The 23663-nt window shown below is 44.3% G+C and overlaps 1 protein-coding gene across 1 annotated transcript in view; it reads left to right on the plus strand.

Moving 5' to 3' along the window:
* Positions 1-23663, plus strand: part of LAPTM4B (lysosomal protein transmembrane 4 beta) — a 585847-nt gene that overhangs the window by 524224 nt on the left and 37960 nt on the right. Inside the window, exon 6 of the mRNA XM_069220520.1 lies at positions 5488-5583. Coding sequence (XP_069076621.1) covers positions 5488-5583 — 96 coding nt within the window. The remainder of the gene's footprint in view (positions 1-5487; positions 5584-23663) is intronic.

Genomic DNA, 23663 nt, shown 5'->3' on the forward strand with positions numbered 1-23663 from the left:
CGTAGTCAAAATTTCACAAGAGTTGTCCATCACATCCTCGCCATCCAGTATATAGAGTAACTGAATAATAGGAATGTTTGTCACCTGTGTGTTCTGAGTTGCCGATTCTAACAAGCTATCTCTAATTGAGCTCAAAAGTTACAAAAAATGCAGCAACATGTTACTTTGCAGAAGAAGGCTCTTCGCAAAGTTTGATCATCTTTCAGTTACGTATTGCTATTTGGGTGCCAGACTGGTACTAATAACATGAAATCTATGCTCAGATTGGTTATCATGTGTAAAATAATTACAAAATGTTGAGCTAAAACTATTGAAAAATGTGTCACATTATGCTGCACAATTTGCCTTTTCTTGTCTCATAATTTAGTAAACTCTTCCACATAATTTGGTCCTCCTGTGCCATGTAATTCCTGGGAATTGTGTATTCCATTGGCCCTGTATATGCCGTCAGAAAACATCTGTCCCTCCTGCCACCATATATGCAAAGGCAAGGGGTGATGAGACAGCCATATACAACATATAAAAATTAAATATTTAAAATACCTCGTGTTCTGCCATCCAGCCAGCCCACCGCCCTCTAGATAACTCTCCTTCCAAATTAAAAAATAAATGTCAGGTCTCCTCCCACACACCCACACCACCCTCTAAAAAAACCCTCCCCAAATACAAGTATATAAAATATACCTCACCTCCTGCCACTCACCCTCACCACACATTTGATGATCTTCGGTACAGTGAATTCAAGAGATCAGTCACACTAAGTGACCTTTCACCAACGCCATATTCTGTGTGTGGACACATTATAAGAGTATTTTACTTGATCAGAAGATGTGTAAATGTTTTGGATCATGCATATGTAGAGAAAGATCCATGTGAATTTGTTTGGGAAGATACTGAAACTTATGAAATTTCTAAACCCTCTACCCACAGAACTTACACGTACATGTACGTGCAAAACCTGTGCTAAAAAAACAGATGTCCATGTCGATATGCTGTTATCAAATGTTCAGCATTCTGCAAATGTACCATGAGCGATTGCTGAAACAAATAAAGTGAACTATGAAAATGTGTCTAAAACAGGAGTGATAAACATTATATTTTTCATATTCTGATCATAAACAGTTTTTGGTGTATACATAAAAGGATTAAAAACCATTATTATTTGTTTCAATTCTAAATATGTCTCTTCTTCCTCTATTATAGCCGCCAATTTGGAAAATGGCAAAAGGGTTCCTCTGAGGAGTTATTTTCTGTCTATAAGACTACTTGACCCCCAAAACTTATGTTTTGACACCAAAAATATATATAGGTCTCATGGTTCCTGAAATATTACATCATCACTGCAACACATTCCCCATTTTAAAAAATGTCATCCAGATAAAATCAGCCCGGATTAGCAATGTCTACCCAAGCTAAATTACTTCTCTAATGATACAAAAATGCAAATCAAAAATGAAATTCTCTGGAGAATTTTTTTTACTGAGGTATATCAAGGGCCCGGGACTAGAAGGAGAATGCCATTGGCACAGACATAACGCTGCTGGCATTCGCCCATCTCCTTCTGGGGTGTAGTGACCTGCAGAGAGACAGGAGAAAGTGGGTTAGTCCGTGAACCTCCATTTGATTGTCACACTCTAATCTCTTTAGAAGTTGGTGAAGTAGTGGAACAAAGGGGAAGCAAGCAATTGCCCTGGATGATATCACCACAACGGTTAACCACTGTTACGATGTCACTGCAGTAAATAACTGAATTTTCTGTTATTCATGATAAAGGTTTTGTATGGTAGCCATACCCAACAAAGCAATAATTCCTTGGATCAGTCAGTGACCCTTTCTTGTGTCTTAATTTTAGTGGACTTCAGACCCGATTTAAACTTTGGTGGATGGATGTTTATCTGTGAGTATGCTGGAGTACTTTACTCCGGCCACACCAAGGATCCTCTGCAGTCCAAATGTAGAAAAAGTTTGATGTAGAGTACTGTCAAAACGTACCATCCGTCCAAAGTTTAATATATTGTTGTATTTTCCAAAACAAAATTCCAAAGCGAGATTTTGTTTTTGAAATTTTGGAAAATAAACAAACTAATGAACCTCTTGCCTTGGGAGTTGTTCCACACCATGGAAGTTGTCTCCCACGGTGTGGGTGTCACTTTGAACTGTTCCCTGCCCCTTACCGACAGGTTTTTCGTGGCGCTCTGCTGAGTAAATGTGTTTATTACTAATACAAATAATAATGAAAATAGTCCAAAATTTAGAACGTTTGTCACTACTTCTCCAATTTATTAGTCTCACAGTAGTTTCTCTTTCTAATAGTTTTAACGCAAAGGGATTTATTAAACCAGAGGCGTTGCTGACATCAAGATGCCTGTAAGCCTGTTTGCTAGTGCAGCCTATCCATACGGACTGCCAGTAGGATATTGGATTTGAAGAATTTGTTCATTGTGAAAGAAAATGCCACTGTACTTGAGTGCCAGCATGCTAGTAGCCACATCTCCTGTGTTGTGTGTTTTACTTGAATCTGCAGCAGGAACCTTTACTGTGATGAAAATGTAAAGAAAACTAAATGTAATAAACCACATATAGAGCTTTGGAAAGAACACTTCACAGGGTCACATAGACACTATCTGCAAGTGTGCGCCAGTTGCATGACAGAAATATTTTGGGAGACGTAAAATAATTGTATGTTGGCTTTTAATGTGCATTGCGACAAAGGCTTTTGCATGGTGAAAGGATTGTTCAATTGTGGTAGAATCACTATTGATGTACTGTGAACTCTGAAGATCTCAACTGGGTGTCACTGAAGACCAGAGGAGCCCCTTTGTAGTCACTGCAACCCATGTCATTAAATAGTTCCTCCCCGGTAGTCTTGAACTGGATCTTCGGCTGGTGTAAAGTAGGGTAGAAGCAGAAAGGCAGCCTTCGCTAGACCTTACAGGCGCAGAGTTAATGTGTTCGGAGTCTGCAAGAGCTGAACCGTTAGCAGATTAATTGTCTGCCATTGTATCCAAGCTCAGTTAAGTACTTGGCAGGACACTGGTGTGAGTGGGTTGGTGATGTAGCTGCCAATTGTCTAATGTGTTCTTGCTGCTGACCCTATTCCTTCCTAAGCCGCAGAGCGTCCAGCCCATTACGAAACAGCCAACTCCCTTGAGCTGCCATGTTAGAAACAGCACTAAACCTAGTTGGAACTTTTGCACTTAATTAACATGAATTTCTACAAACGGTTAGGTATATTGAAAGTGATGTCACACATACACATACTGACCTCCAGATGGCATCTTAGGGTTGAGCCCTAAGTTTCCAACTGAGAGGGCTGGGTGAATCTGAGAGTGGCACCTGCAGGACATAAGAATGACTCATTAAGCCCTTATTGTTTCTTGCTCTTGCCATGGACTTCATAAACCCTTAAAAGGGTTCAGGAAAGGGCAGTACAGTGGATACCAAAAGCAAGCCAAATGTAGCAGCTGCTACTCTTGGTATATCCTAAATTATGAGCATGTCATATATAGGATTTTTAGTTAAAATTGTAGGAATAGGTCATTAATGGTGATGTTAATAAGGTTTTATTAAGCAAGGGTCGGGTGAATTCAGAAAGCGGAGGGTCTGTAACAGTAAACCGTGGTATAAACTAGAGTAAATGATTTCTTGGAAAGAATGTTTTTGGCTTGAAGATGTGTTTGTTGGTTAAGTTTTCCAAGCTTGAGCTGCTAGGAATAAGAAAGAACCCACCTGCCACAGTACTACCGGTGTGGAGGAGCCTGCCTGATTCACACAACATTAATCCTCATTCAGCGTTCACAGGTGCACATATGTGTTCCCATGCAACCAGTGCATAACCCTTGACGCACCAGATGACCTTATTTTAAAAGTTTAGCCCTGGAGGATACATTTCAAAACCAGTTTATCACAGAGGAGGTCCCAGGCCACAGCAGAGATACAAAAATAAGACTTGAAAAAGTGAACAATTTGGCGTTTTCAGGGGTTAGATTCCTTGCACTACTTAACTTACGCATGTACGAATATAGTTTAAAATATTACACGTACGTTTGATAAGTGTATAAACTAACTGAACTTTCATAAATAATTCTTATGGTCAGAGTTGTCCTGGATTGCTGCGCACTAGGTGTGGACTGGAAAAGATGACTCCTTGCTATTAGTGGGCCTTATGGCCAATGCCTTCCCTGAGAAAGGTGGGATTTTGCCCTGGACGTTCTTATCAGCTCGGCTTTGATCTTGGGTCTGCAGAGATAAGGCTAGTATGTAGAACTGGCTTACATTAATGTGCATGCAAGTGAAGGGCGCCCCATTCTGTGCTCTAGTGCAGTGGTTCCCAACGTTTTGACTTCTGTGGACCCCCACTTTATCATTACTGGAACTCGGGGACCCCCACTGAATCATTATTGGAAACTGGGGACCCCTTACTGAGTCATTAGTGAAAGCTGGGGACCTAATCTATAAATATTATTTAATTTTCTAAGCAGTCGGGGACCCCCTGAGGTGGCTTTGCGGACCCCCGAAAGACCCCGGACCACAGGTTGGGAACCACTGCTTTAGTGGATTAACACAGAGAGAGAATAATGAAATCCCACCAGTTGCTTTCTGCAAAACTGGATGGAAGGCAGATTAACTGCGGTTGTGTAAAGATAACCAGTGACGTATTTTAAATAAATTAATGATGTTTTATAGCACCTTTCAAAGGTTTGGGTAAAAGTAATCCGCCCTGCTGCGGTTGGCAGACAAGATTATAGCTGATGCAACATACTGCACGCGTTCTTGCAATGGTCAGTTCCTATTCTGGGGCAACAGAGAAGTATGCAGGCAGGTTAGGATCTGTGCTAGGGCCTCTGAGTGATGGAGGGTAATAGGAAGAGGCCCTTCTCCCGCCGCTGCAATGCAGTAATATGTCTGCTTAACAAGGTGCCTCGGCATCCAACAGAAAGTATGAGTCTGTGTGGAACCTGATTGAAGTGACGACAGCATCAGTTGGCACTGCAAGCTCATAAAACGCAGCGCACGCGACGGGTTCCAGATATTACAATTCAATGCACTTTCCAGATGTGCACTATGCAGATGAATTTTAATGCACGGTTTGAACAAAGGGGTTTCACGTCCGATTACATTCCTGACTGAGAGTCAGAACAGCCTCGAAGCTGTCTTTGGAGAGCAGTGTTGTGTCAGAAAGCTAAACCTCTCCAGTCTGTTGCCTTTGCAATTAGTTCGCTTTGCAAACCTTAGAATAAAGCTAGTTTTACATGATGTGTAACATACACAGTCACAATGATGTCAGTGACCCCCACCAGGTTTCCGAAGCCATATTCGCTGAGACACACAACACACAAACAAGTAATGCCATTATCATAGCCAGCTGGATGGTTTATTTGTGAGTATTACTACCACAGACTGGACGTTTTCAATCTATAGCCTTCTCATACCTTTTGCAAACTTTTCTGGGCACTGGAGCTAGAACTTCTTTTTGATCTTTTTCAGGCCTATCTGATTAGCTGCGTGTGGAACTGCTACCGGTATATCAACAGCAGGAACTCTTCCGATGTGCTGGTCTACGTCACCACCAATGACACCACGGTAAGCACGTGACTTTTCTCAATTCAAGCAATCAGAGCTCTAATGGCGAGAGCACAACAAAGTTAACATATTTTGGATGATGTAATGGGGTTTTGGTGGGTGGGGGGCGGGTGATCAATTGGTTCATAAATACCCTAATTCGCGTGTTTCTATGATCTGCAGAACATTTCTGAGTGACCACTCCCTTTTCGAAGGGAGGGATTTCATGACTGCTATTTGTGTAGACTTTTTGTGCAGAAGGTTTTTTCCCGATCTTGTCCTCTTTCGGTGAAACAATTCTATTGTCCCTTTGCGGATGGCAAACATGTCGTCTTACCTACCTGGACAAAACCCAGATGTGTAGATACAAACTGAAAGAACAGATAATTTTGTGTTACACCTCTTACTGTCTGTGTTTAGATTAAAATCAAGCATTGGCAAAGCCAATATATCTCGGCTATGCAAGAACTATAGGCTTTGCCAATGTATTTTAGCCAAGTTCTACACCAGCGTGGCTGCTCCTCAGCATAGAGGAGATTGACATGGAATGAGGTGGCTTAGAGTAGAATGGAGTGGTGTATAGTGGAGTGGTGGTGAGTGGCGTGGAGTGAAGTGGCGTAGAGTGGAGTGTTGTGGAGTGCTGTACAGTGGCATAGAGTGTTGTAGAATGGAGTGGCATAGAGTAGAGTGGAGTGTTGTGGATTAGAGTGAAGTGGTGTAGAGTGGTGTATAGTAGCGTAGAGTGGAGGGAAACAGAGTGGAGTAGAGAGTCATAGCTTGTAGTGGCATACAGTGGAGTACAGTGTCATAAATTGGAGGGGCGAACAGTAGAGGGCCGTAGAGTAGCATGGTGTGGAGTGAAGTGTCATAAAGTGAAGTTGTATAGAGTGGAGTACAGTGTCACATAGTGGAATGTCATGGAGTGGAGTAGAGTGGTGTGGATTGTTGTAGCGTGGAATATCGTAGAGTGGAGTGGTGTGGCATAGAGTGGAGTGTGATATAGTAGAGGGGCATAGATTAGAGTGTCATGGAGGGTTGTAGAGTAGAGAGTCATGGAAGAGAAACAAGTAGAGTGGTGTAGAGTGGAGAAGAATGTTATAAAGTGGAGTAGAGTGTCGCAGAGTGGAGGGGCATAGGGTGGAGTGTCGAAGAGGGAACTATCATTGACGGGAGTGTTGTAGAGGGGAGTGTCATTTAGTGGAGTGTCATACAGTAGAGTGTCACATAGTGGAGTAGAGTGGAGGGGCATAGAGTGGATTGGAGTGTCAGAGCTGAGGGGTATAGAGTGGAATAGCATAGAGTGGAGTAAAGTGTGGTAGAGTAGAGTGAAGTGCCTTAGAGTGGATTGGATTGGAGTGCCGTGGAGTGGAGAAGCGTAGCGTGGAGTAAAATGTCATAGAGGGTAGTGGCATAGATTGTCATAGATTTGAGTGGCAAAGAGTGGCATAAAATGTTGTGGAGCGGCATAGAGTGGAGTGTCTTAAGAGTTGAGTGGTGAAGCGTGACATAGAGTGTCGTAGAGTGGAGTGTCATAGAGGGTTGTGGAGGGTTGTGGAGTAGACTTGTGGTATGGAATAGTGTTGTAGAGGGTTGCAGAGTGCAGGGTCATAGTGTGCAGTGGCATACAGTGAAGTGGAGGAGAAGAGTAATATAGAGTGGAGTGGCATAGAGTGGAGTAGAGTATCAGAGTGGAGTGCCGTAAAGTGGCCTAAAGTAAAGTTGCATAGAGTGGAGTCATAGAAAGGTTTAGATTGGAGTGGAATAGAGTGTCATAGAGAAGAGTGTCATGAGTGGAGTGTCGTAGAGTGGAGAAGAATAGAGTGGAGTGGATTGGCATCCATTAGAGCAGCATCAAGTGTAGTAGTGTGTCATGGAGTGGAGTGATATGGAGTGGAGGGGTGTAGAGTGGCGTAGCATTGAGTGGAGTGCCATAGAGTGGAGTAGTGTAATATAGCGTAGAATGGATTAAAGTGTCATAGAGTGGAGCGGCCTAGTGTGGAGTGGGGAAGAGTGGAGCAGAGTGGAGTGCCTAGTGAAGTGGGGTGCCACAGAGTAGGGTAGAGAAGCTTAGCGTGGGGTAAGTGTCATAGAGCGGTCTAGTGTGGAGTGCTGTAGAATGTCGTAGGTTTGAGTGGCAAAGAGTGACATAGAGTGTCATAGATTAGAGTGTTGTAGAGTGGAATGGATGAGATTTGAGTGGTGAAGAGTAGCATAGAGTGTTGTAGAGAGGAGTGTTGTAAACTGGAGTGCCGCAGTGATTGAGTGGAGTGTCATAGTGTAGACTGTTTTGCTATAGTGTGCAAGGTTGTAAAGTGCTGGCTCGTAGAGAGGAGTGGCCTAAAATGGCCGAGCATGAAGTGGTATGGAGTGGAGTAGAGTGTCATAGAGTGAAGTGTTGTACAGTGCAGTATCGTAGAGTGACCTAGAGTAAAGTGTCATAGAGTGGAGTAGAGCAGCCTAGAGTAAAGGGCACAGAGTGACGTAAAATGTCATAGAGAAATGTAAAATGGCAAAGCATAGAGTGGAGTAGAGTGTCTTTGAGTGGAGAGGAGTGAGGTGTCGTAGAGTGGAGTAGATTGGCATAGAGTGCACTGACTTATAGTGGACTATTGTGTCATGGAGTGGAGTGATGTGGTGGGGCACAGAGTGGTGTAGCATAGAGTGGAGTGAAGTGTTGTAGAGTGGAGTGCCATAGAGTAGAGTGGAGTGGAGTGGCATAGTGTAGATTGGTTCAAAATGTCATAGAGTGGAGTAACGTAGTGAGGATTGGGATAGAATGGAGTAAAGTGACATAGAGTGGCAAAGAGTGCCAAAGTGGCATAGCGTGGAGTGTTTTAGACTGGAGAGTTGTAGACAGGAGTATCATGGAGTGTCGTAGAGTGGAGTGTTGTATAGTGGAATATCATAAAGTGGAGTGTCGTAGAGTGGAGTGAACTAAAGTTAGAGTGTTGTAAAATGGAGTGTCTTAGAATAGAATATAATGGAATAGAGGCTCATAAAATGGAATAGAGTGTTGTAGAATGGTGTAAAGTGGCCTAGATTGAAATGGCATAGAATGTCATAACATGCACAGAGTGGCATAATGTCAAGTGGCATAGAGTGGAGTGGAGTGTTGTGTTGTGTAGTGACGTAGAGTTGTACAGTGGCATAGAGTGGAGTAGCATAGAGTGGTGTGGAGTGGCATAGAGTGGACTAGAGTGGCGCAAAGTGGAGAAGAGTAGAGTTTAGTAGAGTGGTGTGGATTGTCACTGAGTGGAGTGGCGTAGATTGGAGTGCTGTAGCATAGCTGGTATAAAGTGTTGTTGAATGGACTGGCACACGGTGGAGTAGCATAGAGTGGAGTGTGCATGGTTTGGTTGCGCACTGACATTATAGACAACACTCTTTCAATTGTAATTACCATTACATTTGCAGATACAGTTTTACTGATAAACTATACAGTGCACAAATGATAATGTGTGGAAATGGCATCACCAGGTGTATAGTTTTTTTTTGATCATTTTATCAATATTTGTTACCTCCACACTTCAGAATGTTTAAAAAATGCTTAATTTTTGCTTTCCTAATCCTGATATATTCTGAAGTATTTGCACAGTTCATTTACAGTTATTTAAATGTTGTTGTGTGCTAGAACAAATAACATCCTACAGTATTTCCTCTTACGTGGCTAGCCAGCAGGATTGTCCCATAAATTCTCTCACTTTGAAGTCAGAGAAAGAAGAGTAAACACCAAGCTTCCTTAAGGAGCCTGCCATTTGGCCTCAGTCTTTGAATGCAAAGCAAATGTGACAATATGAACATAATATAAAGACCTGTTTACAGAAAGCACGCACCCATGGAAGAATACCAGGAGTGCTGGACATCATAACACAAATAAAGCTAGCAAATAGAAAGCAAGCACATGTGAGTTACAGCCACAATGCCAATGGTAAGCAATGGGCAGAATGCATTCCCAGTGAAGCTTTCAGAATATCTCCAAGAGGTCATTGCATATCAGACAGCTGCATTCTGATATGCTTGGACCTGAAAAGTCTAATGCTCCAGGTACACATCTGTGAACTGAGTGTTACATTATGATAGAAACTGTGGCTTTTTGTTATTGTGGTACAAACGGGTGTTTCCCTTTCACTTTACCCTACACATCCTAGTAGTGGAGTCCAAAACAATCTTTTGGGATCTTGCCACCTTGTCCAGTGGCAGCGTCCCATCGTTCTGCCACATAGACCAATAAAGCCCACTGGGAGCGAACTACTGAAACCCAAATACCTGTTGATTTTAAAGGAGATGGCTTTTATCAGATATTGTGCTTGTTTTCCGGTTGGTGAAAGAGCTGATGACATTTGTTTAGTGCATTTTAATCGGCAATATGTTTTTGTGGGGTGGATGTATTTAGAAGGGGTTAACTAAAAAGCTTTGCAGGGGATTCCCAAGACACACTCTCATATTTCAATTTCTACAAAACTCAATGACGGTAATAAGCTACTTTATTAGTGTTTACTTTGTGTACCTGACAAAAATAAATACTGACGTGTTAATTACAATATTGAGGTGGAAACCCGGTCCACGTTTTCATCTGGTAGATTTTTGTAAAATATTCTACTAATAGTTTGTGTTACTGGTACTTATGCATTCTGTGATCCGAAGCACTGTACCACTGGCTGTCATGCGAGTCAACAGTAATAGTTTCGCTGATTTTTGTAAAGCAATGCACACAAAATCATGTGCACTACCCTGTCCTGCCTTTCTACTGCATCTTTTCTCTGTGATTGAAGGTATGCTTTGCCGGTATAGTCACTAAATGGTCAAATGAGCTCCCCTATGCAGTAGGGCTTACTTTACTTCTCAGCTGAACTCACCCTCTGCAGAATATACTCAGTCTTATACCTTGTTTTTGAGAGACATATTCACACTCACTCCACCCAGTATGTTTATTTTAAAAAATTTGAGAGCCTGAGAAATTACCCTCTGGCTTGAGTGTGATGATCAGAACTTGTCACGTGGAGTTAATTATTGAAAAATAACCAGTCTGCTTTGCATACAGATTTCATACAAGTGTGTCACCGGCCGCAGCAGTGCTCTCATTTGGTAGCAGCATGAACCTGAGCAGTGCAAGGCCTCAACTTAGGACGTCCCGAGACAAACACAGGTGTTGTCTATTGTCCCAGCTGCTGCTATTCTTGTGAGAAGTTTCCTCACGATCCCATTCTTTATCACAAAACGATAGCGCCTGAGTACACAATGTAAACCCCATTATCTGCCTAGGTCAGAACAGGTTTCAACTCCAACAATCATACAAGGCATAAAGACTGGACTAAATATACATTCCAATGCAAGCACAAAATACATCCGATCAATGTCACACATCTGATTTGCTATATTTTTACACGAAAATAAGATAAGCACATATTTAAGGCAAATGTTCTTAGCACTAGAGAGGAACGCACGCTGATAGTGCCTCCTCGAGATGCATATATACACATAACGCATCGGCACTATACTAGAAATCTCAGTGTGAAGATGATCATGCTCACCTGGTACAATAGCATTATGTTAAGTAAACTAACATTCCTTTGATGGGTTTATACATACATATCTCATATGCAACCTTTCCTACCATATGTAAGTGCTGCAAATTAATCTCTGCTATGTTCACACATTATTGGGGAGGCAGGAAATAAGTAAATAGCAATGGGTCATTTTAATTTGGGTCTGGTCCCGGTCACTACTAGCCCTGGCTGCGCCTTTAATACTTTTCACCAGTAGTAACAATTATTAGCATCCAATGTGGAATGTAGATGGGTGGCCAGCCAATCAAAATGCTCCCTTTGCAGGCTATAGCTAATGTTATAGGACTGCAAAAAAGTAGTGTGTGGCTTGTAGCTCCCTTCTCCTTGTGTGTGCCTTGTATTGGTGGGCAGCACCCTAGACCACACCAGCTTCCTCCATCTCAGCAGCAGCTATCTCTTGTGAACCCTATTTTGGTGCCTCTCTGTGCTTACCTTCCCCTTTCATGTCAAAATGGATTGACAATAACATGCACCCTGATGTCTTATACCCCCAACTTTCACTGAATTCCAATTCATTAGGATTCACCTTTGACACCAACCTTACCCTCAGGAAACACAGTGCCAAGAAAACAGACGACCCGGTACCAGCTCTCTCTTCCAAACAATGTGAACTTGTTTCTTTAGAAAGAAACTTCAGAACTGCTGTTCAAACCTCCTGACTCCACACTGGTGCTCCTATATTCTGCAGAACGACTTATCGAGGGTCTGAAGACATATGATGGCATCAATCCAATCCTGATGGCACTCCATTGGCTCCCGTTGCTGGCCCATGCCATTGTCAAAACCAGTTGAATTGTTTACAAAGCCATCAAGAGTAGCACCTGTGCTTATTTTTCAGAAAAACTCACCATCTCTGGTGGTTCTCTGCATACCTACAGGCAGGACACCATCAGATTCCAGACTAAGGAGTCTACGAAAGAAAGAACCTGAGGCAGCAGGCATTTCCCTATGCCTATTTCCTTTTCCATTTTCTATGCACACAGGACCTAAAACAAACCCCTGTATCAATCAGGACTGGCCAAACACTGCTCCATTCTAGGAAAGAGTTAAAGACTCAGCTTTTCCAACAACACTACATCACAATGCATTAACAGTCCCAGTGGCGGCTGGTGACATTTGAAAGTGGTGGTGCGTAAAAGTCCATGATGAGTGCTTGGTGGTGAGCGAGCGTAGTGAGCGAGCCAGACTGTCATGTGAGGTTTGGGGGGGTTCTCCCCTCGAGAAAAGTTTGAAAAAAACAAGTGGACAAATGGTGCCTTTTCAAGCATATTTGAGAAGACAAGAAGGTTAATAAAGCAATTGTGAAAGTGTAGTTATTACATCAATAAAGAGATTTCATATGATAATGATGTAGGTAGCTGCTTATTCGGTATAACCACATAGCTGTCAGTTTGCCTGACATGGCTGCCCATCTCTCTCTGCCCTGGCTCATCTCGAGCCCCAGCCTCTATCCTCCCTCCTGCCAGCCCCTTCTGTTTTAGTTCTCTCCCTTATCTCCCCCTCGTAACCAGCCATTCAACCCCTTGTGCTGCCTGTGCTCCCTCAGTTAACACACTGCTTGTGTGCTCTCTCCATCCCCATGCTCTCCCAGACTCTGGGCTGTACCAGAAGTCTCCTGTGCTATCTTTTGGCATCTTTCCACTGCTTGTGTGCTCCCTTTCCTCCCAATGCTCTACCTCTCTGGACCATCAGCCTTCTGTGGTATCCTTCGACTCCAGTGCTTTAGTCCTGCAATCCCGCCTCCCTGTGCTCTCTCCTTCACTGCACCCCCAGCCTCCTGCAATCTCAAATCGCAGACACAGAACATTGCGGTAAGTGAATTCTCCCGATAATTCTAAAGTACTCTGTTCACAACAAACGTCCGCAAACTCCCCACAGAACTGTCACTCCGACAAACCTGCAGAACCATTCCTACTATGACGTAACTGATCCATGTTATCCTTAAAATTCCCACTTCACAACTCCCTTACGTCACACAGGCATTTCATTTTGTGAATCACAGGGTTTGTGATCGCAAAAATGCAGTGTACTGAAGGCCTTTACAGACCTTTTGCTAGTGGGACACGCTAGATGCACGGTGGGACAGACTACCTTACATCGTTCCTTGTGTTAGTCTGTCTTTCTGCATCCACACAAAGGAAGGCAACAGAACAGTAGGCAGCAACATCAAATATAAAGAAGAGTAAAATAGGTCAAGGCAACAGAATAGAGGAAACGAGGCAGTGAGTACTCTAGCTTCCCATTACGGATGCCAACACACATATTCTACGGTGTTACTTCTTATCAGTAAGATAGCTGAGCCTCATGCTGCAGTGATTTACATCGCATCCTGTAAGTAATAGTTCTGACACTTTGCTGGCGCCTTACAGTATTTTACTCTTTCGTAGATCATAAAATGACTATCAGTGGGGTAATATAATCTATACTGCACAACGCTCATGATAGAATCTATCTTGATTCGATTAGATTGCAATTTAGGAAGCGCTTTTCAAGCAACCTTCAGAAAAAGTCAACAACCTCTTCCCCACTCCCTACGGCCATCTCTTTATTTGAAGTCAGATGGACGTTTTCACTTCTTACCTGGGAAAGATAAATAGGCTGCAAAGCAATTGCTTTGTGTGTGCAAGGGCCAGCTCCCTTTCCAGGTGCACTCCTGTGTCTTGGCTCTTCTTACTCCCTGGAGGGGGGAAGAACCCTTTCAACTAGGTCCCAGGAGCAAGAGAGACAAGGGGCTTATGCCTTCCTATGGACTTGGTATGATAACCCACAAACATGCTTGGGACTGCGAGGAAGGGACATGCTCGACTGCACCCCTAGGGACGACAAATTGTCAATGCCTTGCACCTTTGAGGGTGCATTACCGTTTCCCTTACAGAGGCGGGTAGGACAAAGCCAAGCATGTGCTTCACTGTGAAGGTCGCCTGTCCTTCGTAAGTACTCTGTTGCTCTCTCGACATACCTAACATAGATGAGTAAAAGGTGTGACCCTGTATGCAGTGGAATGTGCCAAGACAACATGGCTGCAGACAATGCCTGCCCAGGCGATCACTGGTGCAGGGGCTTTGGGATGTCAACTCAACCAGTAAATCTGGGTGAGCCCTTGACTACGCCCTTTGCCAACAATGACCCACATCAATCAGAGTGCTATAACAGGAGGAAACCCTGTGACGGAAAGGGAGTGCATGAAACAAACAGGCAAGATGTATTATGAAAAAATAAACATACCAAAAATCAGCTTACCTCAGCACTGCAGTAAATCTTCTACACCAGCAGCCTGACTCTATCCACACACCTTGTGAAGAGCTGAGCAATGCATGTTGGGCGGACAAAGTGAAACAAAAACACCATTCCAGTAAAATCACTGCTCTCATGTGATTTATAACATTAAACAGCATAAGAGCAGTGCAAGGATTGGCTGGGATAGGTGATCACAGCGCTCCATCGGAGACCGGTTAGGCTGTGTTGCTTGTAGGCTGTGTTGTTTGTCCTGCTTGCTGAAAGCTATGTCTAGGGGTAATCCATAAACTGCACGTTGAGTTGTCTGTAAGCAAAGTTCAGGTCCACCTGACATGCGCAGTTTGGTCAAACAGCCCTAGCTGCCAGTCAGCAATAAAGCCACGCCTACTACTGTCTGCGAGAAGCTGGCAGCTCCGTGCAGCAGCATACATACAGTTTGTATGTGCATGCAAGTAATGTAATGGCTATGGCTGCAGTCATGGGGTCAACACCCCTGCTCCCTTGTATAGAAACCGCTACTGAACAGTCTACAACCCAGATACCTGTCCTATCACTCATTGACTTTATGCGTGACTTTGACCCTGTTCAACACCCTGATGCCCTTTGACAAGGTGTGTACTGTAAAAATAGGCATACATGCATACATACATAAACTGTAATACCCCATTTGTGCTCATGTTATATTTTCTGAAAATGTAGTTTTCCAGAATTATATGTATAGTAAATGCACGTCAATACACATGGAGAGAGGATGAGGGAGAAGGAGGGACAAATATGGAGGAACCCACCGTACTTAGCTCCCTATTTCTATAACTCAAAGTACACAAGAAAGTACGGGGTTCTCTAAAGAGGGCGTCGCGGGTACCAGCGTAGCCCTAGGTTGTACGTGTTCCTATTTGGAAGGGTAATGTCAGTGAAATGTCAGTAAGTAACTGCAGAGTGCATGCGCGGGGAGAGACACCGGGGGGAGTTCCTTTTACGGACTAGGTGGTCTCACACACTATATAGTGTCATGCTTCATCATTTGACCACCTAGACCCACCCAGGTAGGACAGTGCCACCTGGGCGGACTCAACCTCACTGTTAAAGGAACAGGAGGGAGTGCGTAAATAAACTTGTTTCTGGAAAGATCGGGATCCAGCTAATCTAGTGAAAAAATTAAAAACACTTAAGCAGACACCTGTGAGGAGTGACAAATTTAATGGTGGTGTCTGATTGGTGTAGTTAAAACAGGGGTTGGGACACCTCTGTGAGGATAAGGACTCACAGGGTCACCTAACTAATAGCCAACATGTTTCTGCCCTCAGAAGTGAGCCAATAGAGGTCTCGGGGCATTCGTCAGGGCCTAGGATCCCTACGTCTCACGTTGGAGAAAATTTACTCTATGTGAAGGTCAAAGAGTGTGAAGTAAAAAGTCTACCTTACCCAAGGAATTACCTTGAGGCGGCCCTTTCATAGAGGCTACTAGCCTCTGGTATCCAGGAGGGGGAGTGTCCCCTTATAGTCAAACATACATCAAAGGGGGCGCTCGCCGTGCGCCTATACCGTCCTCTCCTTGGACCGCTTGGAACCAAGGAGAGGACGGTATAGGCGCACGGCGAGCGCCCCCTTTGATGCATGTTTGACTATAAGGGGACACTCCCCCTCCTGGATACCAGAGGCTAGTAGCCTCTATGAAAGGGCCGCCTCAAGGTAATTCCTTGGGTAAGGTAGACTTTTTACTTCACACTCTTTGACCTTCACATAGAGTAAATTTTCTCCAACGTGAGACGTAGGGATCCTAGGCCCTGACGAATGCCCCGAGACCTCTATTGGCTCACTTCTGAGGGCAGAAACATGTTGGCTATTAGTTAGGTGACCCTGTGAGTCCTTATCCTCACAGAGGTGTCCCAACCCCTGTTTTAACTACACCAATCAGACACCACCATTAAATTTGTCACTCCTCACAGGTGTCTGCTTAAGTGTTTTTAATTTTTTCACTAGATTATCTGGATCCCGATCTTTCCAGAAACAAGTTTATTTACGCACTCCCTCCTGTTCCTTTAACAGTGAGGTTGAGTCCGCCCAGGTGGCACTGTCCTACCTGGGTGGGTCTAGGTGGTCAAATGATGAAGCATGACACTATATAGTGTGTGAGACCACCTAGTCCGTAAAAGGAACTCCCCCCGGTGTCTCTCCCCGCGCATGCACTCTGCAGTTACTTACTGACATTTCACTGACATTACCCTTCCAAATAAGAACACGTACAACCTAGGGCTACTCTGGTACCCGCGACGCCCTCTTTAGAGAACCCCGTACTTTCTTGTGTACTTTTAGTAAATGCACGTGCCAAGATAAAAATCAAGCATTTGCCTAGGTCATGTTACAGAACTGGACTTTTTTATTTTAAGGTAAGTATGGAACGCACCATAAATGTTATTCATCTAAAGTAAAATATGCTGACACTGATTTAGATCCATGGAAACTAAACAGGCCTTGTGTACTTTAATTAATTTAATTTGAACCATTATCTGTATTGTCTGTTGTGTCCCACACTCCTGTGTGACAAAGGCTGAATAAAAGCTCGAATTGGGGATTTCTCACCAGAAAGCAAGGCCTCCGTTATACAAAGGACTCATACAAGTGAAAGACAAACATTGATTCACTGTGATGGTCAGAATCAGAATAAACATGTTTTTCCAGTCTCAGGATAGCTTTAAACAAACACAAGGGGACCACCCTCTCCACGCTGTGATAAGAGGTAGCCACGTCATAGATCACCCAAATCCAGAGGACATAAACCATAAGTATTCATATTCATGCTGTACATGCCTGATATTGATGCTGTGGAATAATATTCTGTGTCCACCCACCTCACTGTCATGTTTCTGTATGATGGAGGCAGAATATTTTCTAAAATATGTGAGCTGACAATCAAGGGTTATGTTTTCTCGTCTGTCCCTTGAACATCCAGCAGATTATTTATACTAATGCAGAGCCAGGAAGTGCACGTATGTTCCCTATTTTGTCTTGGTCCATCGACTGCTTTCCTAAACACAAGAGAAGGTCTACTCGAAATACATTGTCAAGTGACATCCGTAGGACGCCTCAGTCGTTCCCAGATAGAGGTCAGAGGGAACATTCACATAGATACATATTGCTTACAATTACAGGATCAAGAAGTATGGGCGTAGGTTCAGCTCCCACCCATTGCATGTTCTATCGGAAAGAGGCAGAGCATGAATATACCAGATAACAGAAATACTAGAAATAAGGAACTCCACTTTCAGTGCCAGGTCCTGGCCAATCGAGAAGAAGGTGGTGGGAGGATCCAGCCAACCCATGGATCCCTCTGTGTCTGTCACATTGGAATGTATACACTTTGGTTTTTCCCCATCAACAAATGCAGTAAGTGATGCGCAGTGCCTTTAAAAAAAAAAAAAATCAATTTAAACCTTTCTTTAACGCCTTAGAATTGCGCTGAGCGCAGTGGAAACCCGCGCCTTGCCCTCGGGAGACTTGGAAAATACTCAAGGGTCTGCTGCACCTCCCCGCAATCCCCTTGACATGAAAATTCAGAACAAATGAGAGTTTGTTAACGTGGCTGCCTCCTAGTCCTTTACTGACAAGCGTGGGCTGTAGGAGGTATTTGGTGGGGATCTGCTGTAGAGGGCGAAATCATCATGGAAAGCTATATAACGTAACGTGTTTGTTTAACAATTGTAACTCGTTCAGTCACTTGAGGGCATCCCGGCGCTCCTTCTACTGACAGCCAGCTTAAGCCCGGGAAAACCGAGCCCCGGACGGAACGATCAGAGCAGGACGGCGTGGAGACCGTTTCAGAAAAGGCAAATGGTTTTACCGATTGTGAAATATAAGGGTAGGTTGGCCCACGTGGCACACAGATTGGACTCCCAAACGGGCCAACTCAGAGCTTGAAACCTCATTAATGAACCACAGCTGCAGTTCAAGGTGCTTGCGGTGCTCTACTTTGCAAATCTCTCTTTAAGGCTAGGCCTTTTGAGCCCATAATAAATCCTCCTCATTAAACAAAGTGCTTCAAACTGCACCCTCTCTTGGACGGGGAGTCCGTGAAGCGTTTCTGTGGGAAGTCAACACCTGGTCAGATTTCCTCTGGCCTCTTGCCTGTCTGACCGCAGAGTTTCCTGTCGCTTGTAACTTGGCAGTTGTAGAGTTAGGGAGGCCCAGGGAGAGACCACTGCAATAGTTCTTGGGTAATATAACTCTTGCAGTGGTAGCGCTTAGAGACCCTGCCCAAAAAGCCGCAGGACGTAACAGCAGGTAAAATCATTCCGTTTATTTTAACCTCCCTGGCCTTTTTAGGTCTAGTATAGCAGCGCGCAAGCGCTGTTTTTCCCGACGTATTGGTATATACCTGGACTTTTAACCACGCCCACCAGGGAAAAGTACTGAGGAAGTTGGTCAGGTGGACTTCCACCAACAGTGCTTATTGTGCCGTGCCAACAACAGTCTGATTTCGCTCCCATTACGTTTAAAAAAAATTATTCTCTCGCAGCAGCCTCGTTAATGCATGACATCCATGACCTACATCATTCCCAGCAGGAGTCTGACATAAATGTTGAACACTATGAGAGGGAGTATCCCTGTGGGACCTTGTATAGTACGCTACAATTTAAGGAACGCTGTGGTGGGATGGACACAAATTGGGTTTGATTACCGAGAAAAGACATACAAGTCACCACAGTTCCCGAGACACCCTGCATACACCAGTGTACGGATTAAGATTGTGTGATCCACAGTATTGAATGTAGCAGACTGATCTAACAAAACCCAGACTGCGGTGTCCCCCTCGTCTTGTATTATTCTTCAGAACAGCTGCGAGTAAAGATGTCCTGGTGCCTTTCGCCTCTTTGGAAGCCCAGTAGCCAGGGATTAAGGAGCCCTGCCTCCTCCAGATATGAATTTACCTTCCTAGTAACCAGTTTTTCTAGAAATCTCCCGGTTTCCAGTGTCAAGGTGATAGAACAATAGTTGTCAACCTTTGTATTGTTCATATTATCTTTCTTAAGCAAAGGAATGGCCACTTCCGCCATCCATTGAAATGCTCTTCTGCCTCACGCTCAGGATAGGTTAAAGATTGAAGTAATTCTTTCATTGATGAATGATGCTGGAGCTTTAAGAACTAAAATGGGACAGATATCGCCCTTTGTTTGAGTTATAACAAAACATATGGAGTGACTTATAAAGAAACAACATCCTTTATGTATGCCTCTATGCAGTGGTGGTTCACCTAGAAGTGCTCAAGGGAGTAACATCAAAAGAAATCTATGGTTGTGCTAAAAAAAAAAAAAGGCATTATAAGCAAAAATAGGTCAAAATAGGAGTCCGTGTATAGTGCTGTTCCACCTTGCACTTTGTTGTGTGTTTCTAGGATCCTGTGTCTTTTTCTTTCACTTCACCTAATGTCCTCAAGAGGAGTAGTGCAGGACCCATGCGTTTGCTGATCTCCCAGCAGAGTACGAGGTTTTGCTGGTTAGGGTGCTTCTGCACCATAGTCGAGCCTGATACTACTCCCCAATTTATGGGGTGACTGTTCCCAGCAGTGTATTTGGTAGTCTGTAGTAGGGATATGTTACCTCCACCCAAATTGGATAACTCTACAGGCCTTCTCACTAAAACCTCTTCACACCCCATAACCAGTCAGGGACGGGTTTAGCACTGGTGGTGTCCGGTGCAACAATCTTTTTGTGGTGCCCCTCCCTGTCCAGGACGTCCTCCTAGGATTCCTTCACTATCATCTGGCAGTAGTGCCCCTCATCTCTCCATAGCCCCCCTCTCTCTCTCATACATTTCATGTTTTTTAAAGAGCTGGTAAAGGCTGGTTTTACTAATCCTCTCAGCTATCCACATAAAATACAGATCTGTTCTTTGCAGCAGGCATATTATCCCTCTCAGCTACTTTATGGCAGTCAAAATTGCCATTAGAGAAAACTCCAATCTCTCGCTTTAGCAGGAACATTGATCACAATAGTTATCTTGACATTTGTATTGCTGCCTGAAAGCTGAATACAGAAGGAGCTCTGCAGCAGGTGCTTTTAAATAGTACGTTATTGCTAAACACAGTGCCCAGCCTAAGGTCAGTGCACCCCCACCAGGTAAGCACCCAGTGCAGCCACTCTGGATGCACTACGCTAAATCCAGCTCTGACCAGAGCCCTTTGCTTCTCTTATATGAGTGCTGTTCGCTGTGCGTGCTCTTGCAGCAGTATGTCACAATGTGCTGTCTGTGTTCATGTGCGGCTTCATTGTGCCAGGTAAAGATGATAGTTCTCCTGCATAATGTTCAGTTCTTGATGATTTGATCCAGTGAAGGTAGCAGGTATTGGAGTCTTAAGCCAAGAGCCCCACTGTTGTTTTCAATATGTCTCTTTGCTATGTCAAATACACCTTAAATTGGGCATGCTGTTTCTTCCTTCCCAAAAGAAGCTGCAAAAAGGCCAGCTGCAAGGACATCGGTTAGTTAGCCACCTAAATTGCTCACTAAAGGGGGCCCCTTCCCTCCGAGCATCCTGATATATAGTAATGGAAGCTGAGTACTTGGCAGGGATTCGTTAAAAGACAAATACTTTATTCTACAGAAAGGCAAATACTACACAATACACAATAATATCAGATGTATGGGTGTGAGCCAACTGTGCTCCAAGGTGGGAAGGTGGGGCTCCTCCTAGAAAATCTATGCTCCCTCGCTGCTCAAATTGTCTGGGGCTTAGTGACACAGTGTTTGGGACGGCCACAGTAGGCTTTCCGCTTGCAGGCAGGTTCACTGAAGTCGTACTGGACCACAGTCACCACACACAGCAGAACTGCTCAGGCTGGGTGAGTGCAGGCTGATTAATAATTCCTTAGGGCAGCGCCTGGCCTCTGGAGGTAGCCCTCTTCTGGGCTCTGGTTGTTCTCAGCAGCCTACAGGCCTTCTGATCTCTACGGGCCCGATTCATCCACTCTGGCGAGTCACACTGATATTCTTGCAGAGACCTCGCTGGGTTGTGGGATCTCACAGTCGTTTTCTCCAGGCTCAGGTCTGCATTTGCAATGTCAGAGCTTTAAGCTGCTTCATGGTTCAAAGTGTCAAAAGTCTAATCAGACACTTTTGCCTTCAGTGTCATGGTTGCCAGGCAATTCCTCGGTATAAAATGCCTTGAGGTGGTATCCTTGTGCTTCAGAGTAGCATAGTCCATTTGGCACCCCTGGGGGTCAGTGTCAGGCTAGCCACTCAGACATGGGCAGAGGTTCAGAAGTTCTACAGTCATACTGACTTCGATCACAGGCACACAGTCGTTTCCAAGCAGCAGTGTTGATCCCGGCTTTAGTTGGCTAGCCTGACTGGTACACTTTGGCAAGTACTACAGCTTCAGCAATGGATAGAACAGAGAAGACTGCTCGGATATGGTTCAAGAGTGCTGCAGTTCCTCCGAGGAGTTGAGGAACTGGCTAAAAATCTTGAGCACGCCAGTCAGATGGGTTTTGAGTCTATGGTGGATGGACCAAAGCACCAGGTTAAACCCTTCTTTTCGACACCAACAGTCAGACCATCTGCAGGATTGGCTTGCTCCTACCCTCTCGCTTAGGCAAGACTCTTTGGATTCCCAGGACAAGTAAAGTAGTTCTTCCTCCATATCGGACCCCAGGTGATGTCCCCTCACCTATGGGAATCAGACTGGCAGACATCAATCCTGGTTGCACAGAAGTCCTCTTGTTCCTCTGTGGAGCACCCCCTCAAAAGACAACTTGAAACTGGGACCTGGAACAAAAATTTGGTCAGGAGCTCCCTCATGTATACAGGAATAGCAGACAAGAAATGTGTAATATCTCTTTGCTTTTTCAGAGCCAGTTTGGGCTGGTTCTCCTCAAGTCCTTCTCAAGCTGTCTTTCAGCCTCAGCCTTTGTCTTAAATGATGCTGTTCACAGCAGGATCATCTCCATGTTGGAACACCCACAACTGAGGCAAAACAAGGTGTGAGCAGTCTACACCTGACAGTGATAGTCTAGAGACTCATCAGCCCTGCTATCCACCAAAGGGAAGTCTCAGGAAGACTAACCACCAGCCCTCAGTATCAGAAATGACTTAATCAAATGTCTAACGTGAAGTCTGTCTCCTCCTTCCCACTTCATTGTCTCGCTTCCCTCCCTCCATTCCCAGAAAGTTCAGCAATGCACTTCCACTGCCTAGGAAAGCAACCTCACAGCTATCTTCGCCAGCACATGAACACCCCAGGGGCTTCCGGAATAGAACCCAGAGGCCTGTGTCACTGTGGTTTAATCATGGAGTATGGCCTCACCTCAGAAGCATACATGCACATATGCATGCATATGGGATCTCAGTGCTTGTGTTCCGGGTTCACTGGGTGTTAATGGAGCAGTAGGCTCTCCAGTAATGTGACAAATAAAAAGGCCAAGTGACACTAGAATTACTACAAATGTCGCCACTACAACATTACACTGTAGTCCTTCTCTCACTACTAAGGGTTTGCTTGGTGCTCCCCTCTAGGTCCAGGGCTAGTTGAAAATTAAGGGCAGGCCTAGACCTAAGCCTTCATGTACACTCTGGACTAGTGTGAGGCTGGGGCCAGAAATCAGGATACCAGATAATCGCAGTTGGGCAGGGGACATGACTGTGCACCATGCAGGGGACATTCCCATCCAAGCAGTGTCTCAGTAGAGTAGTGCGTCCACTTCAAGAATCTGTTCGACCTCATAGTCGGAGGCATCACTCCAGTGGGTTCACTCAGCTTTCCATCCATCCGATGTCAATGAAATGAATACCATTAAGTTGCGTAGCAATAAACATTTGTTATTTCATCTGCGAGAGATTTAAGGGTGAACGTAGGTTTTACATATACATGCTATGTTGTATCACCATTGACACAGTGCTAAGGAAGCTCACCGTGCTCCATGTCTTCATAGGTTTAGACCACTTATTCACTTACATCATTGGACCTTTGAGATCTGGTATACAGTTTTCTGGAATGTGTCTGGCCTTGATTTGCACTCTTTCATATTCTAGATAAAAAAGGAATGTTTTGAATGGTGTAGAGAATATCAAGAGAGTGACATTTTTGTGAATGGCATTTCTGGCTGGAAGCATACATTTGTGCTTTCATATCAATCATAGTTTCATAACTCTTTTATTTGGTACCAGACCACGTCAATGGTGTGCCAAGATAAAAATGAAGGCGAATAACAGTGACTTTAATGTTCACCAGAAAAAAAACGCTCACTGTGATCGTCCCACAGAATCGTTGTCAGGGCTAGTCACACTAGAGTCAAAGCACAAGCA

Source organism: Pleurodeles waltl, chromosome 2_2 (genome assembly GCF_031143425.1).
Source record: "Pleurodeles waltl isolate 20211129_DDA chromosome 2_2, aPleWal1.hap1.20221129, whole genome shotgun sequence".
NCBI classification, from domain to species: domain Eukaryota; kingdom Metazoa; phylum Chordata; class Amphibia; order Caudata; family Salamandridae; genus Pleurodeles; species Pleurodeles waltl.